General features: G+C 42.7%; 1 protein-coding gene across 1 annotated transcript in view; it reads right to left on the reverse strand.

The window, feature by feature from the left end:
• Positions 1-21,221, reverse strand: part of LOC308664450 (sodium channel protein type 1 subunit alpha-like) — a gene marked incomplete at its 5' end in the record, with an annotated part of 76,997 nt that extends 55,776 nt beyond the window's left edge. Inside the window, 5 exon segments of the mRNA XM_081321688.1 lie at positions 903-1,031; positions 1,746-1,826; positions 8,272-8,285; positions 8,288-8,410; positions 20,958-21,221. Coding sequence (XP_081177814.1) covers positions 903-1,031; positions 1,746-1,826; positions 8,272-8,285; positions 8,288-8,410; positions 20,958-21,221 — 611 coding nt within the window.
• Positions 21,222-22,148: the final 927 nt, after the last annotated feature.

Consider the following 22,148-nt stretch of genomic DNA (forward strand, 5'->3'; position numbering starts at 1 on the left):
TTGGTCCATTAGAAAAACAAATGGTTTTATTTTGATCAACCCAAATGACACAACAAATGAACAAGGTATCATATTCTCCAAAATTATTCATTAGGTCAGATATTTAAAAAAATGAATGAGAAAGGATGATGGTCGTCGTCGTCATCATCATCATCACCATCCCAATATTAGGTCAGACATTACAGCCTGTATGAATGTATCAGAATTAGGTTCAATCTATGCCAGGTTTTACCTAACATTTTAAGAAAAAGCAAATGATTGCCTCCCCACAGCTCTAAAATCACAAAGACATCAGTCTTCAATCTGTTTTTTACTACTATTGAAGCTCAAGAGCTTGTGCCTCTTGGCAGAGAAGGGAAAAATAGTTCAACCATTCTTACATCAAGAAACTTAATTCATAATCTTGAGTGCTTGAAAAAATGGTTTTTTTTCTATTAGAAAGACAAAATATACAGTTTCTGAAAGAGCTTCTTGGACAGAAAATCTATTAATGTACCATGCATTCTACACTACTAGTTGCTGTACCAGTTACTTTACTATATGAATGTATTTATATGGTTTTACAAAGGAAAGAATACTATTATTGTCCTCAAATCAAACAAGCAAGGAAAAAATAGCAATAATTGTGTATATATTGTAATTACAAATAACAACGATGACAAAAGAATATATTATCTGCTCTGCTTTATTTTCCCCAGCAAAAAATAAATTAGTTCAATAGTTGGATTTACTAGGACTATTGAAAATGTATTGGTCATAAAATTGTTTTTATCCTTGATTGATTAAAACACATTTTAATTACAATAGTCTCCATGCTCCTGTATATTATGTTGGAGTACATATGCTGAAATTAATATATGTCAATAAAAAGAGGGTGGGAGAAAAAGGAATGGAAAACTTACGCAAATGTAATGACAGTGAAATCAAGCCAGTTCCAAGGATCTCGGAGGAAAGTGAAACCATCTATACAAAAGCCCCTTGCAATTATTTTTATAAGGGATTCAAAGGTATATATTCCTGTGAATGTATATCTGGTAAAAACAAAACAACATATTAACTCTTAATGCAAGTGGTTTTTAAATACTCAAATAAGTCAGAATTGCCATCCTAGATCTTACCAAGTCCCCCCTTTGAGGGTGATATGGGGACTCCTTCCTGTATCATTGAAGAAATCAAAAGCACCCATAGAAAAAAGCCCATGCTTTACTCTTTACTTCCCCGACATTAAGGCAACACATGTGTGGGAAGAAATCAAATTATACGCTATCAGGAGATGGTCCTGTGCATTGCATGCAATTGCATGAAAACAAGAAGCCTTGTTGATTCTTCCTGCCTGCAGAGACTTACAGTATAAGAAGAGGCCTGGTTCCACTCAAAATTTACATGACATAAAGGTGGTAAGCCCTTTCTTTACTCTCACAAATGTACCATTTTTGCACCTGAAAATAATGCTAATCCTCCATAAATCAGTCTAGCCTATTTTCTGAACTCTCTACCCTACATCATCTTGTGAGGCTAAAGAATACATTGTGGGAAGAGTTTGTGAAGTATAACAGGAAGATTTTGGAATGGAAAGTGATCAGTCAGTTGGATGCATGCAGATTTTTGCTTATTGAAGTTCACTAGATCACAGCTATGCTATATGTACATTGTATATGAGCATGCATATGAGCTCAATCTGTTAGGTCTTCTACATCCCTCAGAAACACATTTAAACATGCAATTAAGAATAATATTGCACTTACTCTACATTCTTTGTCCATTCAGGGGGGCTACTTAGGGTCATAAATACGCAGTTGGTCAAAATAGTGCACATAATGAGCATGCTGAATAATGTGAGTCGTATTATTAAGGAACATATAGTAATGTTTTTTACAATGATAAGTAAATACGTCTTAACAGATTGTCTGTTTTAATTAAATATATATGTCCCATAATATAGTTACAATTAAGGGACAATGTATATATATATTTCTAAAGTTTTAGGATTATATCATATATAAAAGCAGTTGAAATGAAAGAAAGTTCCATTTTATTCCACAACAAACCTCTGAACATTTGTTTTGATTTCATTTTTAGAAATGGGCAAAAGGTATCATTAATAAACTGATGCAGGTGGAATAAAGACTCAGTAACTAAACTGGATACAAAAAAACCATCATAATATATAAAAGGTATATCTAATAACATTTTCCAAAATCAATAAATATAAAATTATAGACAGTTTTGCCAGCAAATCAAGAGGACCAACACAAGAGCCAACAGATGGAAGAGGTCAATTTCAGTCTATACAGTATATGAATACCAAAGAAACAATGCAAACCTTTGCACAATATCTGTTACTTCACGTACCAAGAGAATATGATCTTCCAAACACAGATTAGAGTCCTATATGGAAAGGGGGATGCCAGATGTTCAAGCTGATTTTAGAAAAGGCTGAGGAACAAGGGACATTATTGCTGACACTTAATGGATAATTGAGAAAGCCAAAGATTACCAGGAAAAAAGCCAGTATGTGCTTCACTGGTTGTAGAAAGATCTTCAGTTGTGTTGATTGTGTCAACCTATAGAATATGCTAGGAAAATGGGAACCCCCACAAGATCTCATCTATCAATCATTTAAAGAGCCAACATTCAAGAAACATGTTACAATCTGTGTAGAAACACAATGAAGGCCTTGGAAGAAATATTCTGTGTTGTGTCTTGTTTATACCTACAAGCAGGGCTTTTTTTTGTCACAGAACGCTCAGAACGGAGTTCCGGCACCTTTTTTGGATGGAACCTTCTAGGGTAGGCAAGGTGGGTTGTATGACATGTGTGAGTTCCGGCACCTTTTTCTTTTACAAAAAAAGCACTGCCTACAAGGATCAGAACTGTGCAGGCAATATTATTCCCTATGATACTTTATGGAAGCAAAGGTTGGACTTTATGTAGGATAAAATGTAGGATAAAATGTAGGATAAAAAGAATATTGGTGCTTTTGAAGTTTGATGTTGGAGAAGATTCCTGTGAATACATGGATAGCCAAGAAAACCATCAAATGGATCATTGAACAAATCACTCCAGGCACAAATGATCAGGCTCAAATTACAACCAATCTTTGGACATATTAGGGAAAGACCCAACTCCTCTGAGAAGTCCATAATACTGTAAAAATTAGAAGAAAGGAAGAGGATGACCACCAGCAAGGTAGAGATGGATTTAATTACATCAACAATTTGTGCATCGCTAGGAACTCTGGATCACCAGACTGAGGACAGATCATCCTGGAGAAGTTCTATCTACTGTATATGCCTGCAAGAGTTGACATCACACTGATGGCATGTAATCAATTAATTTTCAACATGGTTTTAATAGCAATGCATTTTGAAGAAAGAGCTATGATACATACATACCGTACTTATTCTTATGCATTATTTGCAGCCTCACCATCTGAATACCTTTGCTTACAACTGGGGAGGAATGCAGATCTCCTCCAGAAAAGAAAAAGAAGTCCTGATATTTAGATATTTCTGGTTTAAGCCAAAATGTAACTACTAATAAAATTAATATTAAAACATTAGCATTTACTTACTATACTGCACTATCCTGGTTAAATGGTAGCACAAAAAACTTTGGATTTGCACTGAAATGCTAATATCCAGTGTGGAAGAAGTCCTAACTGCATTTCCAACCCCTGTTTTGCCTTAGCAATGAAACCCCCAATCAGGAGTCTGTTCACATAAGAAGCAATATAGAGAATACAGAAAGCCGCCTTTGGTGCCGATTATTTTTTTTTATTGAAAAGTTTTATCATACATTTTATCTTTGACAGTCCCCCCTACCCCTCCCCTATCCCTCCCTCCTTACCCCTCCCCCCCTCCCCACCCCCCCCCGACTTCCCAGAGCTAAGTACAAGGTATAAAAAAGAAAAAAAGAATCATAAACAACCATATGCTAACAACCATAGACTCTAAAATCTATCACTCTCTAGCTCACATAGGATAACTACAAACACTATTAATATAGAATATATAAAAAAAACAAAAAAAAAATTTCTCCTTATTCTCCTTATAAATCTCTAGCCAAACTGGGCTATGATCAGAAATAGTTCTTGCACATATCTTCACCTTCTTAATCCTTAAAAAAAAGTCATTAGTCCACAAAATGAAATCGATCCTGAAAAAAAGATTGATGTCTGTCAGAAAAAAAAAAAGGTATAATCCTTTTCATACGAATGTCTTTCACACCAAATATCTCGCAGTTCCAAGTCATCCTTCATTTCAAAAAAGGATTTAGGCAGTCTAGCATGACTTGGGACGCGCTTAAAAGCTCCAGCCTTGTCCATCTGAACATCCAAAACACCATTCCAACCCCCCATAAAAATAAAAATTTTATAATCCAACTGGGTAAGCTTTGTATGAAATAAACTAAAAAAGTCAACTTGTTGTTAATTAGGAGCATATAATCCAACTAAAAGCATCTTTTTACCTACTAGCAGCAACTCTATCATAACATATCTTCCATGCTTATCTGCTTCAATTAAGTCCGCTGTTAAAGCACTTTTAAGATAAACAACCACTCCATTTTTCTTATTCATTGCAGAAGCAACAAATTGCGTGCCCAACCTTGAGTTCGATAAATACTTTTGGTCCACAACCCTAATATGCGTTTCTTGCAACCATATAACATCTATCTTGAATTGTTTTAAATATTAAAAAACTTTCTTCCTCTTCTGTGGTGAATTTAGTCCATTAACGTTCCAAGTTAAAAATTTAGTTGCCATGCATATCATCCCAAAGCTCTTGGAGCACTGCTTAAACAGGACTATCTTTTTTAGGCCGTGCTCCTCCCACTACTTGGCTGTAAGTACATTTTGGAAATTCCATAGACTTCTGCTGATCTTGTTCTTTTATTATTTTTTTTTGATCGTTTTAAAGCAGCACACGTCACCCTCTGCTCTCTAGAATCATCCAAAGAAGTTGTAGCTTGATCTCCTCCAGCACCATTCTCCTCTGTCTGTCCATCTTCAGCCTCTTGGTGTTCTCCTTCTCCAGATCCCTTTGCAGCTTCCAGAAGTGATAGTGGGGTTGCTTTTAAAACGTTATTGTAAAAATCACGCGCCTGCATCACAGTGGTCAAACGGTACCTTTTACCTTCATACATCACCATCAACCCAACTGGAATCTCCCATCTGAACCTTATATCTCGTTGCTTGAGCTCTTGCACTAAAAATGTAAAATCCTTCCTTCTCCTTAAAATCTTTGGAGGAATTTCTTTTAGAACCAAAACTTCTTGATCAGCAATCACGACTTTAGTACCATAAGCAGCTTGAATAACTTCGTCTCTAATTTCCCTCTTTACAAAATAAACCACCACATCTCTAGGTAGCTTTCTCTGTCTGGCAATCCATGAATTCACACGAAACACTTTATCCATGCCTCCCTTTATTTCAGATGCTGGCTGACTCAATACTACTTCCAGAGCCTCAGAAATCAGCTGCTTTAGATCTTCCTTAATATTCTCTTTTAAACCTCTGATTCTAACAGCATACTGCATCTGGTAATATTGAGCAAGACTCAATTCTTTGTCCATTTTGTCTCTTAAATCTTCATTTTCCAGTACTTTTGCTTCTAATATGGCATTTTTTTGAGTCAAATCTTCCACTTTTTCATCCAAATCTTCCACACATTCAGCCACTCTATACACTGAAGACAAAATGTCTACCTTCATCACTCTGAACTTCTCTTCCATCCTCTCTTCTATTCTCTCCTCCAGTTTCTCCAACTTCTCCTCCATCTTTGCAAATTTATCACCCATTGCTTCCAGAATTACCTGGGCATATTTTCCAAGAGCATCTTGTAAATCCTTCGGTGTCAATACATCAGGAAGAAGCAACGCTTGCAATGATGACTGTTGCACCGGAGAAGTTCCAGCACTCCAAAGAGCTTTTGGAGGAGGTTTAGCCGCCATCTTTACTTTCACTTACTACGCACTTTCACTTTTAAATTTATAAAATCCATTAAGCTAGAAAGCAGCAATAAAAGTCCTCTTCACCTTTTCCTCCTGTACCGCTCTGCCTGCTCCTTTTATTCCATAGTCTTTCCTTCTGGCAGGGGTGGTCGCAAACGCCTGGCTCCGCTCCAGAAATCACGGAGCAGAGGCGCTGACCAGCTGGGAGCAACCCAGGCTACGGGGGAGTTCGATCCTTCAGCCGCCCAAGCTTTAAGCTCAGGCGGCCCCGGAGAACTCAACCCCTACCTGGGGGCTCACCCCCTCCTCTTCTCCCGAGGAGGGGGCTTCAAATCCACCCGAACAGCTGATCGGCGCTGTTTCGGGTGGAAATAACACATCTGAGCCGCGGGCAGCCCGAAAGGGCTGTCTCCGGTGCCGCGCCGCCACCGGAAGTCCCTTTGGTGCCAATTATTGACAGTAGAAGATCTCCTTGTTGGGACAGGCTTGGGGGCATACAGAAGTGATGATATGTGTTTAGGGGTCTGGGATAAAGGATTTAACCAATTTCCAAACTGACTCACTAACAGGCTGGTGAAGCAGTGGTGCACTGCGTGGGTAATCTACAACTAAGCTATTTCTGAAGACAAGTCTACCAGAATTCTGAATGTCCACATATCCTACTTTCATCACCTACAATGAAATGAAAACAAGTCCCAGAGACATATCTCATACCACTGTGCATGCCAGCAGAAGGTGGGAAATTTCAGTTTTAACTCAATCAAAGATGGGCAGAGGTTGCCCTTGTAGTGGGCAAGGGTGGTTTCACACATCCTCAATAAATAGTTGCAGGGTGTTTTTGCCCTGGAGTAAGCAGAACATGTAGATGAGCCTTTAGTGCATTTTATAATGGAAAAAAAACATTCTTTGTACTCAGTTCTATATAATATGTTTTGCCTAATGATATTCTATTATTTTTATCTAGCTGATAAATGTCAATACTGGGCTATATATATGACAAAACTGTCCAACAAACTTGCAAACTATCAGTTTCTGGCCAGTATGATTCATACCACACTGAAAACATAAAGTTGAATATACCATACAATGCAGAAATTTTCAGGATTTTTTTATTTATGTCATATGCAAAGAACTAGAATATTTAAGTATCATGTTCAATCATTTATCAGCTTTTTTCAAACAGCCATCCTGTAAAGATGTCTAACATCCAGTTTCTAGAAAAATATCCCCAGTAATAATGACTTATTATCTGACTTTATAATACAATCTATATTTAGTGGAAAAAATATAACAACATATATAGGTAGTCCTCGACTTATGACTACAATTGAGCCCAAGATTTCTGTTGCTAAAAGAGACATTTGTTAAGTACGTTTTGCCCCATTCTATTACCATTTTTGCCACAGTTGTTAAGTGAATCATTGCAGTTGTTAAGTTAGCAACAAGGTTGTTAAGTGAATCTGGCTTCCCCATTGACTTAGCTTGTCAGAAGGTTGTAAAGGTGATCACATGACCCCAGGACACTGCAACCGTCATAAATATGAACTAGTTGCTAAACATCTGAATTTTGACCATGTGGCCCTGGGGAGTCTACAATGGTCGTATGTGTGAAAAATGGTCACAAGTCACTTTTTTCAGTGCTGTTGTAAATTCAAATGTTCATTAAACAAAATACTGTAAATCGAGGACTACAAGTATATATGACAATGGTTTGATGCAATCTATTCCAGTTTACCATTGATAACTTATAGTGGACAATTTTTAAGAACTAAGAACTTAATATATAGAGATAATTTAGATTGTGATTATGTAATCACTTACCTTAGGAATCTTTGGAATCCACTGAACTTACTACAGAGTAAACCTGTACAAGGACTATAATAACACAAAATACTCAGAGCTTTTCAAACACTCTTGACCTTGCTTGAAATCCATCAAAGAATTGGGAGCTTAAACTTAACAGCAAAATGAGAATTCTTGAAGATTCCTGGCATAAGAAAACACTCAATTCTGAAAATGTTTTCACACTGCAGGCCAGTACTTCATAGCAGGGAACTGCATAAAGACAAGTGAAAGCAGGCATATTTTTCCACGGTGGAACCACAAGTGCTCATTCCCAGAATGCACCTGGCTCTTGAGGCCATTTGCTTATTTGCGTATTTTGTGGACATCTACCTGAGCATTTCCATGAATTTTAGATATTCATTTTATAGTTAAATAGTGTGCAACAACTTTCTTTTCAACCCAATAAACAATATAGAAATAAGGAATGAAATAACAAGTTGTAGTAATAGTTATCTTGAGAAAAGTATTTGTTACCAACCATTTGAAAAGGATATGAATGTACCAAAATCTTAATAGCTATTTTTCTAAGAGGGTTGAAAGGAGTTAAAATGTATAGGGCAGAGGTGGCACTGAATCGGAAAATTGTCTTCCCTCTATTCAATACTATAAAAGTCTGGAAGAAAAAAAGAAAAAGGGAAAGCAAATTAAACATATGCAATGTTATATTAATTTTTCTGTGTTTGCTTTTTCCAAGAAAACCCTGAACCAATCCTTGAACCAACCTTTGTAGTAAAAAGACTTATTATTTACTATATAAACAATACAGCATTTGCCATGGCATGGAAACGTAATGTCAAAGGGTAAGTAAGTTGGAAGGAACCTTATCAGTCATCTAGTCCAGAGGTCCCCAATCTGTGGGCTCAACCCACTACCGGGCTGTGACCTATTCACAACGAGGCTGTGTGAGTGGCAGGTTGGTGCGCGTGCATATGTGTGTATGCACAGCCCCACTCACATGAGCATCACGGGAGTTTGGGTCCTCACTCGCGTGAGCCCCTTTCACAAAACCATCCCCTCTTTTCCCCCTCCTGCCCTCCGGGCCGCCAGCCTGGAAAGGTTGGGGACCCCTGATCTAGTCCAACCCTGCTCCCTCCATTTGAAAAGTTCTAGGTCAGAGGTCCCCAACCTTTTGGACACCAGGGACCGGGTACGTGGAGAGAGGTTTTTCCGTGGACTGGAGGGGGCATGGTTTTGTGTACTGCCTGCATCCCATGGCTGGGGCTTTGCTTGTTTGTGTGGACCGGCTGTTGGCATGCCGCGGCCTGGTACCAGTCCACGGACGGTGGTTGGGGACCCCTGTTCTAGGTAAACCGTTGCTTAAAAGCAGATATTGTCAGAAAGTTCCTTCTAAGATCCCTCTCACAGTTGCTACTGTGATGGCAGCTGCGGTTGGGAGCTGAGTTTGTGAGCTCCGCAACGGGCTTTTGTTTGAGCAGCTGAGCAGCTGAACAGCTGAGGAACTTGCTGTTCCTGGATGGAGTGTGGGTAGTGTGGTTGCCGGGCACCGTTTCGTGGTGTGAAGGCTCTCTTCGAACTGGTTGTGGCGCTGGCGAAGCTGGGCTGGTGATTGAGGATGTGTTTACTACCTCACCGCGATTTCCAGCTGGCGGCGTTTCGGCTCGTGTGTTGCTGCAGCGAGGAAACTTCTCCGCTTCATTCCTCCTCCCCCCGACTGAGATGGTGATTTTCGTGGTCTGTATCATCTATGGGCTGCTGTTTCGCGCCTGAAGACCTCCTGTTACTTTGCCACGACTTTCATCTGGCGGCATTTCAGCTTGCTTGCTGCCGCAGCGAGTAAACCTCCCCTTCTCCCTTCCTCCTCCCCCCCTGACTGAGATGGTGATTTTGAGGTCTGTGTCAACTATGGGGTGCTGTTTTGCACCTGAAGACCTCCCCCCCTTGGAGTTTTAAGACTGGGGAATGATATGGCGATTCGAACTAATTGCCGCCTATTAACAGCTGATTAGTGCTGGTTGTGGAGATGTAGGGAGCTCTTTGAGCAGCGATCATGGTTTGCCTGCTGTTTTACTACGCGTCTCAGCTGGTGTCTCAGCTGGCGGAGTTTCAGCTAGCACAGTATATGCCGCAACGAAGAGATTTCTCCTTCCTTCCCCCGACTAAGATGGTTATGGTTCCAGGCCCTGGATCATCTGTTGGACTGCTGTTTTGTGCCGTGGAGACCTTCCCCTCTTTCGGAGTTGCAAGATACTGTGTGATACGGCGGCTAGGAACCAACTCTGATGCTTCGGAGCAGCCGACCGGCACCCCGTCTCTCTCTTGCTTATGGAGCATCAGCTGCAACTTTAAGAGTTATTGTTGGCCAAGAATTGGCCCTGACAGAACTGGGACTTGTCTGCAGTGAGAGGGCAGAACAATTAACTATCAATCCACCCTCTGATGTGAGAGATCAGCTGAGGTGGATTTATCCCGGTTGTCTTTAGCCAAGTTTTGCCCAGATGTATCGCCATTTGTTGTGAGAGAACTGTCATGGCTTTATATCTGTTGCCAGCTCGGGTGAGAGTAGAGCTGGCTTGGCTTGGCTTGGCTTGGACGGGCTTGGCTTAATGGTTTTTTATGTTTTGCCGCCCTGACTTGACAAGGTCAACAATATTCTTTAACATCTCTATTCTAACTTTATTCTAACTACCTAGCTGCCTACAGTTGCGACCCTATCTGGACCGAGATGCCCTACGCACACTCATGCGCTCGTGACCTCCCGTTTAGACTATTGCAACGCTCTCTACATGGGGCTGCCCTTGAGGACCACTCGGAGGCTTCAGCTGGTGCAGAATGCGGCCGCGTGAGTTGTGATGGGGGTTTCCCGATACTCCCAAGTAACACCTCTACTCCGCGAGCTGCATTGGCTCCCGGTTGCCCTCCGGGTGAGATTCAAGGTGCTGGTGATGACCTATAAAGCCCTAAATGGCTTGGGTCCGGGATATCTGAGGGAACACCTGCTGCCGGCATCAAGTTCCCTTCGTCCAGTGCGCTCCCACAGGGAGGGTCTTCTCAGGGTGCCACCGGTAAGAGATTGCCGGCAGACGACACCCAGGGATAGGGCCTTCTCAGTGGGGGCGCCTGCCCTTTGGAACCAGCTGCCAGTGGAGCTGAGGACTGCCCCTGACCTCCGTTCATTCCTCCGGGACCTGAAGACCTGGCTCTTCGAGCTCTCTGGCCCAGGCTGAGAATTAATCTTAATTTTAACTGGGGTTTTATTTATGCAGGGACAAATATAATTTTTTAAAAATTTGTTTTTAACTTTTGTATCTTGGTTTTTTAATCACCCTGTAAACCGCCTTGAGTCCTTCGGGAAAGGGCGGTATATAAATGTAATAAAATAAATAAAATAAATAAATAAATAGCCCAATGTAGACCGCTGGATTTATTTAATTATTATTAAGCGCCTTAGTTACCCTAGTACCGTTCTGTTCGCCCTCAGAGGTGCCCCCCCATCCTGGGTGCGACCTGCCTCATTTTCCACTCTGCCTCTTGATGAAGGGCACGATTGTTGGGACCCTGAGAGATGGCTGGGCAGGAACAGGGGCCTCAGGTTTAAATTTAATAAGAGGCCCCTGGTTACTTTTTTAGCAAAAATTTTTGTGGGGTTAGGGAGGGGGGAGGGTCGTGGTTGGTTGGAAATGGGGGGTAATCCACCAACCGTTGTTCAGGCCAGGCCTGGGACAGATCGCGTAGGGGGGGAGCCGGGGTTAGTTGCCTCCGGAGCTCCGGAGCGGGTCGTGGGATTACCTATTCCCACGACGTTAGGGAATAGGAGCAGGTGTATGAACAGAGGGCCGTATCGATATCCGGGAGGGCATCCCCACTATCTACTAGCGGTGAGGCGCTCCAACCCTCTGTCTTCACCCCAAGGCCCCGGGAGTGAGGATGTGCAGCCACCTGAGCTCCGGCTGGTGTACCTGAACGCCAGGTCCGTCGTTAATAAGGCTCCTCTCATCCGGGATCTGGTCGAGGGTGAGCATGCGGACCTGGCTTGCATCACGGAGACCTGGTTGGGCCCAGAGGGTGGTATCCCCCTGGTTGATCTTTGCCCACCAGGCTTCCGGGTGCTACACCGGCCTCGGACTCAGGGTAGGGGTGGGGGAGTGGCTGTGGTTATGAGGGAGACCTTATGTCCGCAGGAGGCCACCGTTCTTCAGATAGTTGGGTGTGAATCTCTCTTACTGAGGTGTGGTCCTAGGGCGCAGTTGGGCTTGCTGCTGGTGTACCTTTCGCCTAGTCGTGCAGCAGCAGCCCTGCCTGAGCTTCTTGATATCCTCTCGGGGGTTTGGGTGACTTCAATCTCCCCATCCCTGGGAGGATCATCCAAGTTAGCTCGGGAGTTCATGGCTTCCATGACGGCCATGGACCTGACGCATGTAATTCATGGACCGACTCATGTGGGAGGTCACACCCTGGATTTGGTTTTTGTATCTGGACGGTGGTTAGATGATCTTGGTGGGGGCTCCCCAATTGTTATGCCCCTGTCATGGACCGATCATCATCTCCTGCGGCTGGTCTTCCGTTTTGCCACTCCCCACCGTGGGTGTGTTGAGCCAACTAGATGGTTCCGTCCCAGACGCTTAATGGACCCTGAGAGGTTCCAGGCAGCACTGGGGCCCCCACCTGCCTCCTCTGCTCACAGCTTGGCAGATGCCTTAGTGGAAGCCTGGGAAAGGACGGCCACGGAGGCACTTGACCGAGTTGTACCCTTGCGGCCCCTGACCCGGCGCAGATCCCAGTGGGCTCCATGGTTCTCTGCGGAGCTCTGGGAATGAAGCGTCGGAGACGGGGCCTGGAGATCTGAATCCGACCGATTGCGACTAAGAACCCATATTAGGTCTTATCTCGCAGCGATAAGGGTGGCGAGGTCTAATTACTTCGCTACCCTTATCGCGTCCGCAGATAATCGCCTGGCCGCCCTGTTTAGGGTGACCCGCTCCCTCCTTAATCAGGAGGTGAGTGAGGAACCCTTGCAGGGGCGTGCCGAGGAGTTTAGTCAACATCTGTTGGACAAAATCGCTCGGATTCGGACCGGTTTGGACTCCGACTGGGCAGAATCTGACGATCAGGACACGGGCGGTCTTGTCAATGTTATCTGGGAGGAGTTCGATCCTGTGACTCCGGAGGAAGTGGACAGGATTATGGGGAGGCTGAGCTCCACCACATGTTTATTGGACCTGTGCCCTTCCTGGCTGGCTTATGCAGCCCGGGAGGGGACACGAGGCTGGTTCCAGGCGGTTATATCTGCCTCTTTGAGTGAGGGTAGTTTCCGCGCCACCTTGAAGGAGGCGGTGGTGAGACCTCTCCTCAAGAAGCCTGCCCTGGACCCAGCTGTGTTAAATAACTTTCGCCCGGTCTCCAACCTTCGCTTTCTTGCGAAGGTTGTTGAGAGTGTGGTGGCGCATCAGCTCCCTCTGGTTCTGGATGAAGTGGAATATCTAGACCCGTACCAATCGGGCTTCAGGCCCGGGTACAGCACGGAGACGGCATTGGTCGCTCTGGTGAATGATCTCTGGAGGGCTCGGGACAGGGGATATTCCTCTGTCCTAGTCCTATTAGACCTCTCAGTGGCTTTTGATACCATCGACCATGGTATCTTGCTGCGGCGTCTCAGGGGATTGGGAGTGGGAGGCACGGTTCTTCAGTGGTTCTCCTCCTATCTCCTGGGACGTTCGTAGTCGGTGTTGGCAGGAGGGCAGAGGTCGACCGCGAGGCCTCTCGCTTGTGGAGTCCCTCAGGGGTCGGTCCTCTCGCCTCTCCTGTTCAACATCTACATGAAACCGCTGGGTGAGATCATTCGTGGTTTTGGAGTTGGGTATCATCAATATGCTGATGATACCCAGCTTTTCATTTCGACCCCAAACCACCCCAGTGATGCCCTCGACGTGATGTCCCGCTGCCTGGAGGCGGTTCGGGTCTGGATGGGGAGGAACAGGCTTCGACTCAACCCTGACAAGACCGAGTAGCTGTGTGTACCGGCATCTCGGGATATTCAGGATATCCCATCTCTCTCTATGGGGGGGTGAGTTATTACCCCCCGTAGATAGGGCTCGCAACTTGGGAGTCCTCCTAGATTCACAGCTTTCTCTAGAAGACCATATAGTAGCTGTGACTAGGGGGGCCTTCGCCCAGGTTCACCTGGTGCGCCAGTTGCGGCCCTATCTAGACCGGGATGCCTTATGTACAGTCACTCACGCGCTCGTGACCTCTCATGTGGACTACTGCAACGCTCTCTACATGGGGCTACCCTTGAAGACCACTCGGAGGCTCCAGCTGGTACAGAATGCAGCAGCGAGAGTTGTGTTGGGAGTTTCCCGACACTCCCATGTTACACCTCTGCTCCGTGAGCTGCATTGGCTTCCAGTTGTCTTCCGAGTGAGATTCAAGGTGTTGGTAATGACCTACAAAGCCCTACATGGCATGGGTCCGGAATACCTTGGGGAGCACCTGCGGCCGGCATCAACTTCCCTCCGTCCAGTACGCTCCCACAGAGAGGGCCTCCTCAGGGTGCCACCGGTCAAAGAATACCGACTGGTGGCCCCCAGGGGGAGGGCGTTCTCTGTAGGCGCACCGGATTTATGGAACCATCTTCCGGTCGAGCTCCGGATGGCGCCTGACCTCTGCTCCTTCCGGCGCGATCTCAAAACCTACCTTTTTGAACAAGCTGGCCTGGCCTGATGGGATGGGGTTGGGTTTTATTAATGTGTTTTAACCTACTTTTAATGTGTTTTAACTTATTCATGGGCATTTTATTTAATCGTTTTTAATTTTTGTATCTTGTTTTTGATATGTATTGCCCTGTTCACCGCCCTGAGTCCTTCGGGAGAAGGGCGGTATACAAATTTAATAAATAAATAAATAAATAAATAAATAAATAAATAAATAAATAAATAAATAAATAAATAAATAAAATAATATTCAGAGTCAACCTTCATTCACTTAATTCCAATTCACTGTCCTGGCCTAACTTTCAACAAAGTATAGGCCATTCCCTCTACTGCTGTCTTTTCCCTACCAAAGTCTTCTGTTGCAACTTTTAACCTTTTCTCAAGCTTTAATGTTCACATTCTTTCTCATCTTTAGTAGTTTCCTTGAACTCTCTCTAGCTTCTTTAATACGTGGTTACTTTTTACAGTAGGATGCCCAGAATTGAACACAATACTCAATTGCTGTCAACAATGCAGAGGTCAACAATGCAGAGGTCAACAATGCAGAATTATGATCTGTTATGATTTGGATATAATGCTTCTGTCAATCCAACCCATTAATATTTTAGCTCATATTCACACTCTATAGTAGGTCATTAGAATTCTAAAATCCTCTTTCTGTGTACTGTCACAAAACAAAGTCTTCCCAATTTATGCATTTGAGTTTTCCTGTCTATATAGGACTTTATTTCTCACAGCTGAATATCATGCAGTTTGAGCTAATCTTACTTAAGCTTGCCAGGTTTACCTGAATTATGAAGTTTGGCAGGAATCATTTGATAGTTGTTCAACTAGTTGCAAATTCACTGGATTGCAATAATCTCTTGCTCACATTTATTCATTTTATCCACAACAATATCATGCAATATCATGCAATAATATGAAATATCATGACTACCAATTCACTTCAATTAAAATACACAGTGTTTCTTTTATTCACCAAACTAGTCATTCCACTGGAGTAGAGTTATTGGCCTTATAACTTTAGACAAACCCATACTGGCTCTTGGTAATGGTAGCATTTGTTTCTGAGTGTCTAGACTATTCCATGTCAATCTATCTTTACTGATTCCCACACCAAGTTCCAAATTCACTTTTGAGTCAGCTTCTCTAGTTCCTCCTCTGATGGCCTTCAGTCAGCAGGCAAAATCTACTTTCTTTAGACAGACATTTAAGCTTCTTGCATTGATTATCAATTGTTCTTTGTTTAATTTTAGCAGTCTCTCGCTTTTATTTGGTCTTTGTGGAAAGTAATTTGTTTCTGGATAAAGTATTTTTATATATTTTCAATTTATGTTTAACAGCTATTAGACTCTTAGGGGGGTATAAATGTAAACAACTACATAAACTTCACCTTTATATAAATAGCTTCAACATTTTAGGAATTGATTTAATGTGAAGATTTTACTTTTTAAAGGTTTGCCTGGCTGTATTACTCAAAATATAAAAAAGCAGTAGCCTCTAATGCAGTAAACACATGTTATTTTATAAGGCATTATATTAAACTAATGTAGTATCTAAAATCCATGGGGCATAGCCAATCTGGATCGGTCACCAGGATCAGCGGTTTAGTCTTCTGAGCTTACAGACTTCTGCTACAGGCCCATCCTCAGGCAATTTCTCTCTCACCAGAATGTGAGAGAGAACAGTGGTAGTCTGTTTTCTGTAAACTAAGCCTTTCTCTGGTGCTAAAAGTTTGTGTCTAAACAATAAACTCAATGTGAGCTTCCAAAATTGAGAACCAAAGCATACGAAAGACATGTTCTTTATGCAGAATAACTATTAACAGTAAATAATTTAGCTAAGTGGCCAAAAGAATCATAAAAATTGGACATTTTGAAAGTATGATATGATCTGCACTAGGAGCAATGTATAGAATTAAATGGGGGCAGGTGGGTCAAGTGAAAGTCACATCAAGAGATGGCCTCAACTTACATATACTTTCAAGAATATGGATAACAGTTAAGATACGATGCAATGCACTGTATGTGACATTGCTGCACATCGCATCGAAAATAAACCCAGCTCAAGAGTTCACTTACAATCCAAACTCATCTCCAAATAATTGGCACATATAAATGCCACCATGGGTAGAGTTAATACTGGAAAATTCTATATCAGATGAGTACATCCCTTTCCTGATGGCCCTTGACTGTCCCCATAACCATTTTTGTGGCTGCTCAGCAAATATCCTCTCTTTCCTCTCCATGAGGCAATGAGTTCTCCTTTGACTGGAAGCCCCAAAACAATCAACCATTCAGTTCCTATTTCCTTTTTCTTCCTTTGTAAGGTATTATTACATGGCATTGAAGAAATAAAGGAACCCCCCTGATCAGCCACTATACGGAGGAAGTGGCAATGCTGGTTCTCACGGTCATAATGAAGACCTGGGAGGGCAAATTGGAATGGCTTCAAAGTGTGGCAGGCGGGTTTGGCTAGGATAGGAAATCCCTGGAGGTAGGTAATCCCATCAGTGGCTTTAAGTACAGTGTTATAAAACTGTTTTTGCAGCTTTCTCTTTAATGGGCTATGAAGGAATATTCAATTGGTTCAGCTTCTCAAGAGCCACTTGATGGCGTGAACAACTAAGATGACTTTATTTATTTACTTAATCGATTTACATGACTTTCAATCTTCAAAAATGCAACTCTGGGCAGCTAATAACATATTAAATGCAATAAGAAAAAAATAGCAAAAGGATAAAAACCTACAATGATAGCTGAAAACAAAGTCAATAAACAATCAACAAAAACACCTTGCAGGCCCTCTAACTTTTCAACCCCTGTGCTCTGGAACACCTACAGATATTCAGCACTTTGTGAAAGACCAGCAGAGTTAGGACCAATCTAATCTTCGGTCACATAGTGTGCCAGAATTAAAGGTGTCGAGACCAAAACGGCTTGCTTCTCATTAGACTGCATTGGAGAGAAGGAGCGTGTCCTTTACATCAGTCTTGCTGGGGAGGGTAGAAATAATTAGGGTGAGGTGGTCCCACAAATAATGCAACTCCATGGTAGGGAGGGATTTATCAAAGATAACAAGCACTTGGATTCCAATCAGAAGCACACTGGCAGTCAGTTACAGAGCAGAGGTGTAATACGTGTGCACTAAGGTACACATATAACTGCATTCTGGTGCATTCTGGACTAGCTGAAGTTTCTAGATTGCCTTCAAGGACAGCCGCAGGTCGAGTGAGTTGTAGTGATCCACCCAGGAGGTGACTAAGTTGTGAGAGACTGTGAACAGTGCTTCCTGGGCCACAAATGGTACGCTAAAAGGAAGTTGTACAAAAGCTCTCAAAGTCACTGTCACTTACTCCTCAGGAAGAGCAAGTGGGAGCTGTGAATCCAGGAAAGGCCCCAGCCTGAACATCAGTTTTGTTTGATCCAGGGGACCCTAAAACCCAATGCTTCTCATTCTTGTCAGGGGTGAGCTGAAGCCTTTCTTTTTCATCCAGATTCCCACACAGCAATAGTAACGACAGCACTTAGACATGCTGTATCAACTGCTTCACATTGCTTCACAGTGCTTTAAGCGGTTTACAGGGTCAGCCTATTGCCCCCGACAATCTGGGTCTTCATTTTACCGACCTCAGAAGGATGAAAGTCTGAGTTAACTTTGAGCTGGTGAGAATTAAACTCCTGGCAGTGGACAAAGTCAGCCTGCGATACAGGTACTACTCGGCTTACGACCACAATTGAGCCGAAAATTTCTGTTGCTAAATGAGACATTTGTTAAGTGAGTTTTGCCCCATTTTACGACCTTCCTTGTGACAACTGTTAAGTGAATTGCTGCAGTTGTTAAAAGTTAGCAATATGGTTAAGTGAATCCAGCTTCCCCATTGACTTTGCTTGTCAGAAGGTCGCAAAAGGTGATCACATGACTCCGGGACCCTACAACCGTCATAAGTATAAGCCGATTGCCAAGCGCCTGAATTTTGATCACGTGACCACGGGGATGCTGCAATGGTCTTAAGTGTGAGAAATGGTCCTAGGTTACTTTTTCCAGTGTCGTTGTCACTTTGAATGGTCACTAAATGAACTGTTGTAAATCAAGGACTACCTGTACTGCATTCTAACTACTCCGACACCACAGCTCCAGATCCTACGCATCCTCCAGACACTGAGAAAACCTACACGGTATCATTGGTTGGCCTGGGGCAGAGATGTAGATACTGTGGTTTCATGTAGAAGTTAAACAGGAGGGAGAAGCACACGAAGTCCTATGTTAATCCACAGAGAAGAGGCTGTAGAATAGTTCTCTCATCCTCCGTACATACCAACTGAACTAATCCTGAAGGAAAGAGGAGAACCAGCATATAACTGTGCCTCTCATTCTTATCCCCTGAAGTCAGTCCAGACAAATACCATGGTCAATGATGTCAAAGACTGCTGAGAGATAAGACTAAAGATGGATGCCCTTCTCCCATCCCACTTCTGCAAGAGATCATTCCAAGTGAACGATGCCATTTCAGACCCATTCCAGATCTGAAACCCAACTGAAACCTTCAGATAATCCAGATAGGTCAAAAGTTATCTAAAATGGTTGGATCTAGCCATGGCATCTTGATGGGAGGATAAGATGTTCCCTCTTTTAGTAACAGCAGGACCACACCCACTCTCGAGGATGAATTCACTACCTTTGGTATGCAACTGCATATTGTCTCCCTGGAAACTTTAGCTAATCAGGAGGAACATGGATTCAGTACATAAGTGGCCATGGTAACAATTCCAAGAACCCTGACCTTGGCCTTGGCCTCAGTTATCTCTACAGGACCTGCCTCAAGGCAGAAGTCCAATCTGGAGTAAATCTGACCTTATCTGAAAAGAAGCTTCATATATTCCTGAAGAAAAACTTCAATTATTCTAAACAGGAATGATGGGCAGCTATCTGTAAATTCAATAAGGATGGGAAAATATGGATGTTTTGCTGCCCTTAATATCGTACGTTGGGTGTAGTGAATACTGAATACTGGCTCTAACTCATACTCGGTTGGGTTCACCCCTTATTCTCTGGTTCTCTAGGCATATATTCTCACACTTCATCTTTCTCAGCTTCTCAGTAATCCAAGGGATCCTCAAAAGGAGAGAGATCTGATCCAAAGCCCCAACAGCCTTCTCATTCCAAGCAGCAACTAAGGCTTGGGTCAGACTGTGCACCAGACTTAAAACCCACCCCCCAAACTCCCCTGAAATCCAGTGGACTCTATTAGTTGCCTAGGATGAACCAATCAAATAGAGGAATCAATCAGAAAATGCTCTGAAAATGATAGGGGAGTGAAGGTGATCTCCAGTATCACACTACCATGGCTGTGACACACACACACACACAAACAGATCTGGCACACAATCATCACTACATTTTAGGCTTTCAGTGACCTAGGTCAGCTGTATGACTAACGTGGTGATCATGAATTCCCAAGCGACCTCAGACTCCAGCTCCAGGGAAGGAAAGTTGAAGTTCCCTAGACTATAAGCCTGGGGAACTACACCACCAGCCCAGCCAATGGGCTTGGGCAGGGAGGCTGCAACACTGCAGGGAGTCTGGTACAAGAACAATAATCCCATCTAACAATAGCAATAGCACTTAGACTAATATACCGCTTCACAGTGCTTCACAGCCCTATCTAAGCAGTTTACAGACTCAGCATATTCCCCCAACAATCTGGGTCCTCATTTTGCCAACCTTGGAAGGATGCAAGGCTGAATCAATCTTGAGCTGCTCAGAATTGAACTCCTTGAGGGAAGAGTGAGTTAGCCTGCGCCACCATGGCTCCAATGCCTACAGTCCAAATTAACAACAGGATTTTGTATCTATTTATCTGTAGAGCAGCACCTCTTGGAATAACCCAAATGACCAGAGCTTATCCACTACCACTGTCCTAAAGGTAAATACATTTTAGAGAGGGGATCTGCCCCAGATGCTCAGCCAGTTCTCAGTTAAGCATGCCTAGTTAGTTCTCTCATCCATGATCACAAATGAAAAAGGCCTTATTACAGGCTGCTACTGAATGCCAGGTTGTTACTCTAGCAACTTTCTGTGCCAATCTCAGAACAGCACAGTGGTCATCTTGCAGAAAGGACCAACTTCATTTATAAATAATCTACTATAAAGCAGATTGTAATTTTTAGACTTGTCTTCTAACATTACTCACACATTGTGATCTTTCTTTTAATTTTGCTGGGGAACTTCCTTAGTTGTCTTTGAAATATACATTTCCAGTGATTTGTTAGGCTCCCTTTCCTATGCAGCACAAATAAAAAGTTATGCAGTATAACAATTCTTCATATCCAAAAGTACAAATGTGTATCAACAGTTGTAGAGCTCTCAAAGGGAACCTTGTGCAAACTGTAGATTGCATATTAACTTCAGAAAACCTGAAAGGGTGACTGTCAAGGCAGACACTCAATAGGAGAGAAAGAGAAAAAACAAATGATAACGTGAAATACTCACTTTTGTATTAACATAAAATGGATCCAGGTCTTCCAAGGGAGTAGCGACCATTCCAGAAGGGATGTCACCATAAATAAATGGCAGTGATTTGCCAGCCTCCAAGTCACTACTTGGTTTTGGCCCATTTTCGTCATTGTCTTTATGGTCTTGTTTGGACTGCTTGGCTTTTTCTGCAGCAATGCGTTGTTCGATAGCTGCAAGAGACTCTCTAGTGAAGTAGTGAAAGCTGTCCGGACCTGGTGGTACAAGCACTGGCTGCTCCATCTTGTCATCCTGCACATTTTAATTACTAGTTATTCTCTTGCATAAGGAAGTACTGAAGAAAAGAGAAAAACAAGAAAGATTAAAAACCGGACGTGACTAAGGAGTGAATCAATAAAAAACCCATCACTTCTTCATTAAGATAACACAATGTGCGAGAAAATAATTACATCTTTAGATTAAATATTTACCTATTTACTTTTGATGGGAATTCTTAATGGGCTGATAAGGTTGTTAGCTGTTGTTTTTTTTCCCCCTCCTGGCAAACCTCTGTAGTTTTAACGGTGACCTAACCAGTCAAAATTGATCAGAAAACATTTCTGTTGGCATGAAGGTTCAGGGACCGGAAGACATTATTTGCTGAATCTGTTTGACATGGAGCTGTCAAACAATACTAGGACTCTACCGTGAGGCTTTTTAGAAGGCATTGGGGGGGCGGGATTTTCTAATGGCAGTGGACAGTAGATACGAACCTAGTTGCTTCTTGACTGTGCTTCCATCAAAGGGGCATTCTACAAGCTGGACATATTTAAAACTGCAAGCAACGTGAAGGATTGTACTATCTGAGGATATTCAAATATGCTTTCACTGCAATCAGTATTTTATTAATTATAAAACATGAAAAAGCTATTCTAAGATGGAAGCCCAAAGGAAAGGAGTAGTTAATTAAACCACAATTGTTAATTACAAAAAGGTTTCATTCAGCATTTTCTCCGTGCATTTATTTTGAGGATTCATCTCCGATTTTCAGAATCAGGTCAGAAAGCGGGTGGGGTGGGGGAGAAAATCCATTGGATGTTATATTCTCTATCTGAAGCAGTCGTAAAAAAAAACACAAGTTGATATATAGGAAAGAGCAGTCTGCGAGCAGATGGTTTTATTTCTTTTAATGGATCTAATATACTATTTTGGAAATGTGCCTAAAAAGAA

Source organism: Vipera berus, assembly GCF_964194415.1.
Source record: "Vipera berus genome assembly, chromosome: 1".
NCBI lineage: Eukaryota > Metazoa > Chordata > Lepidosauria > Squamata > Viperidae > Vipera > Vipera berus.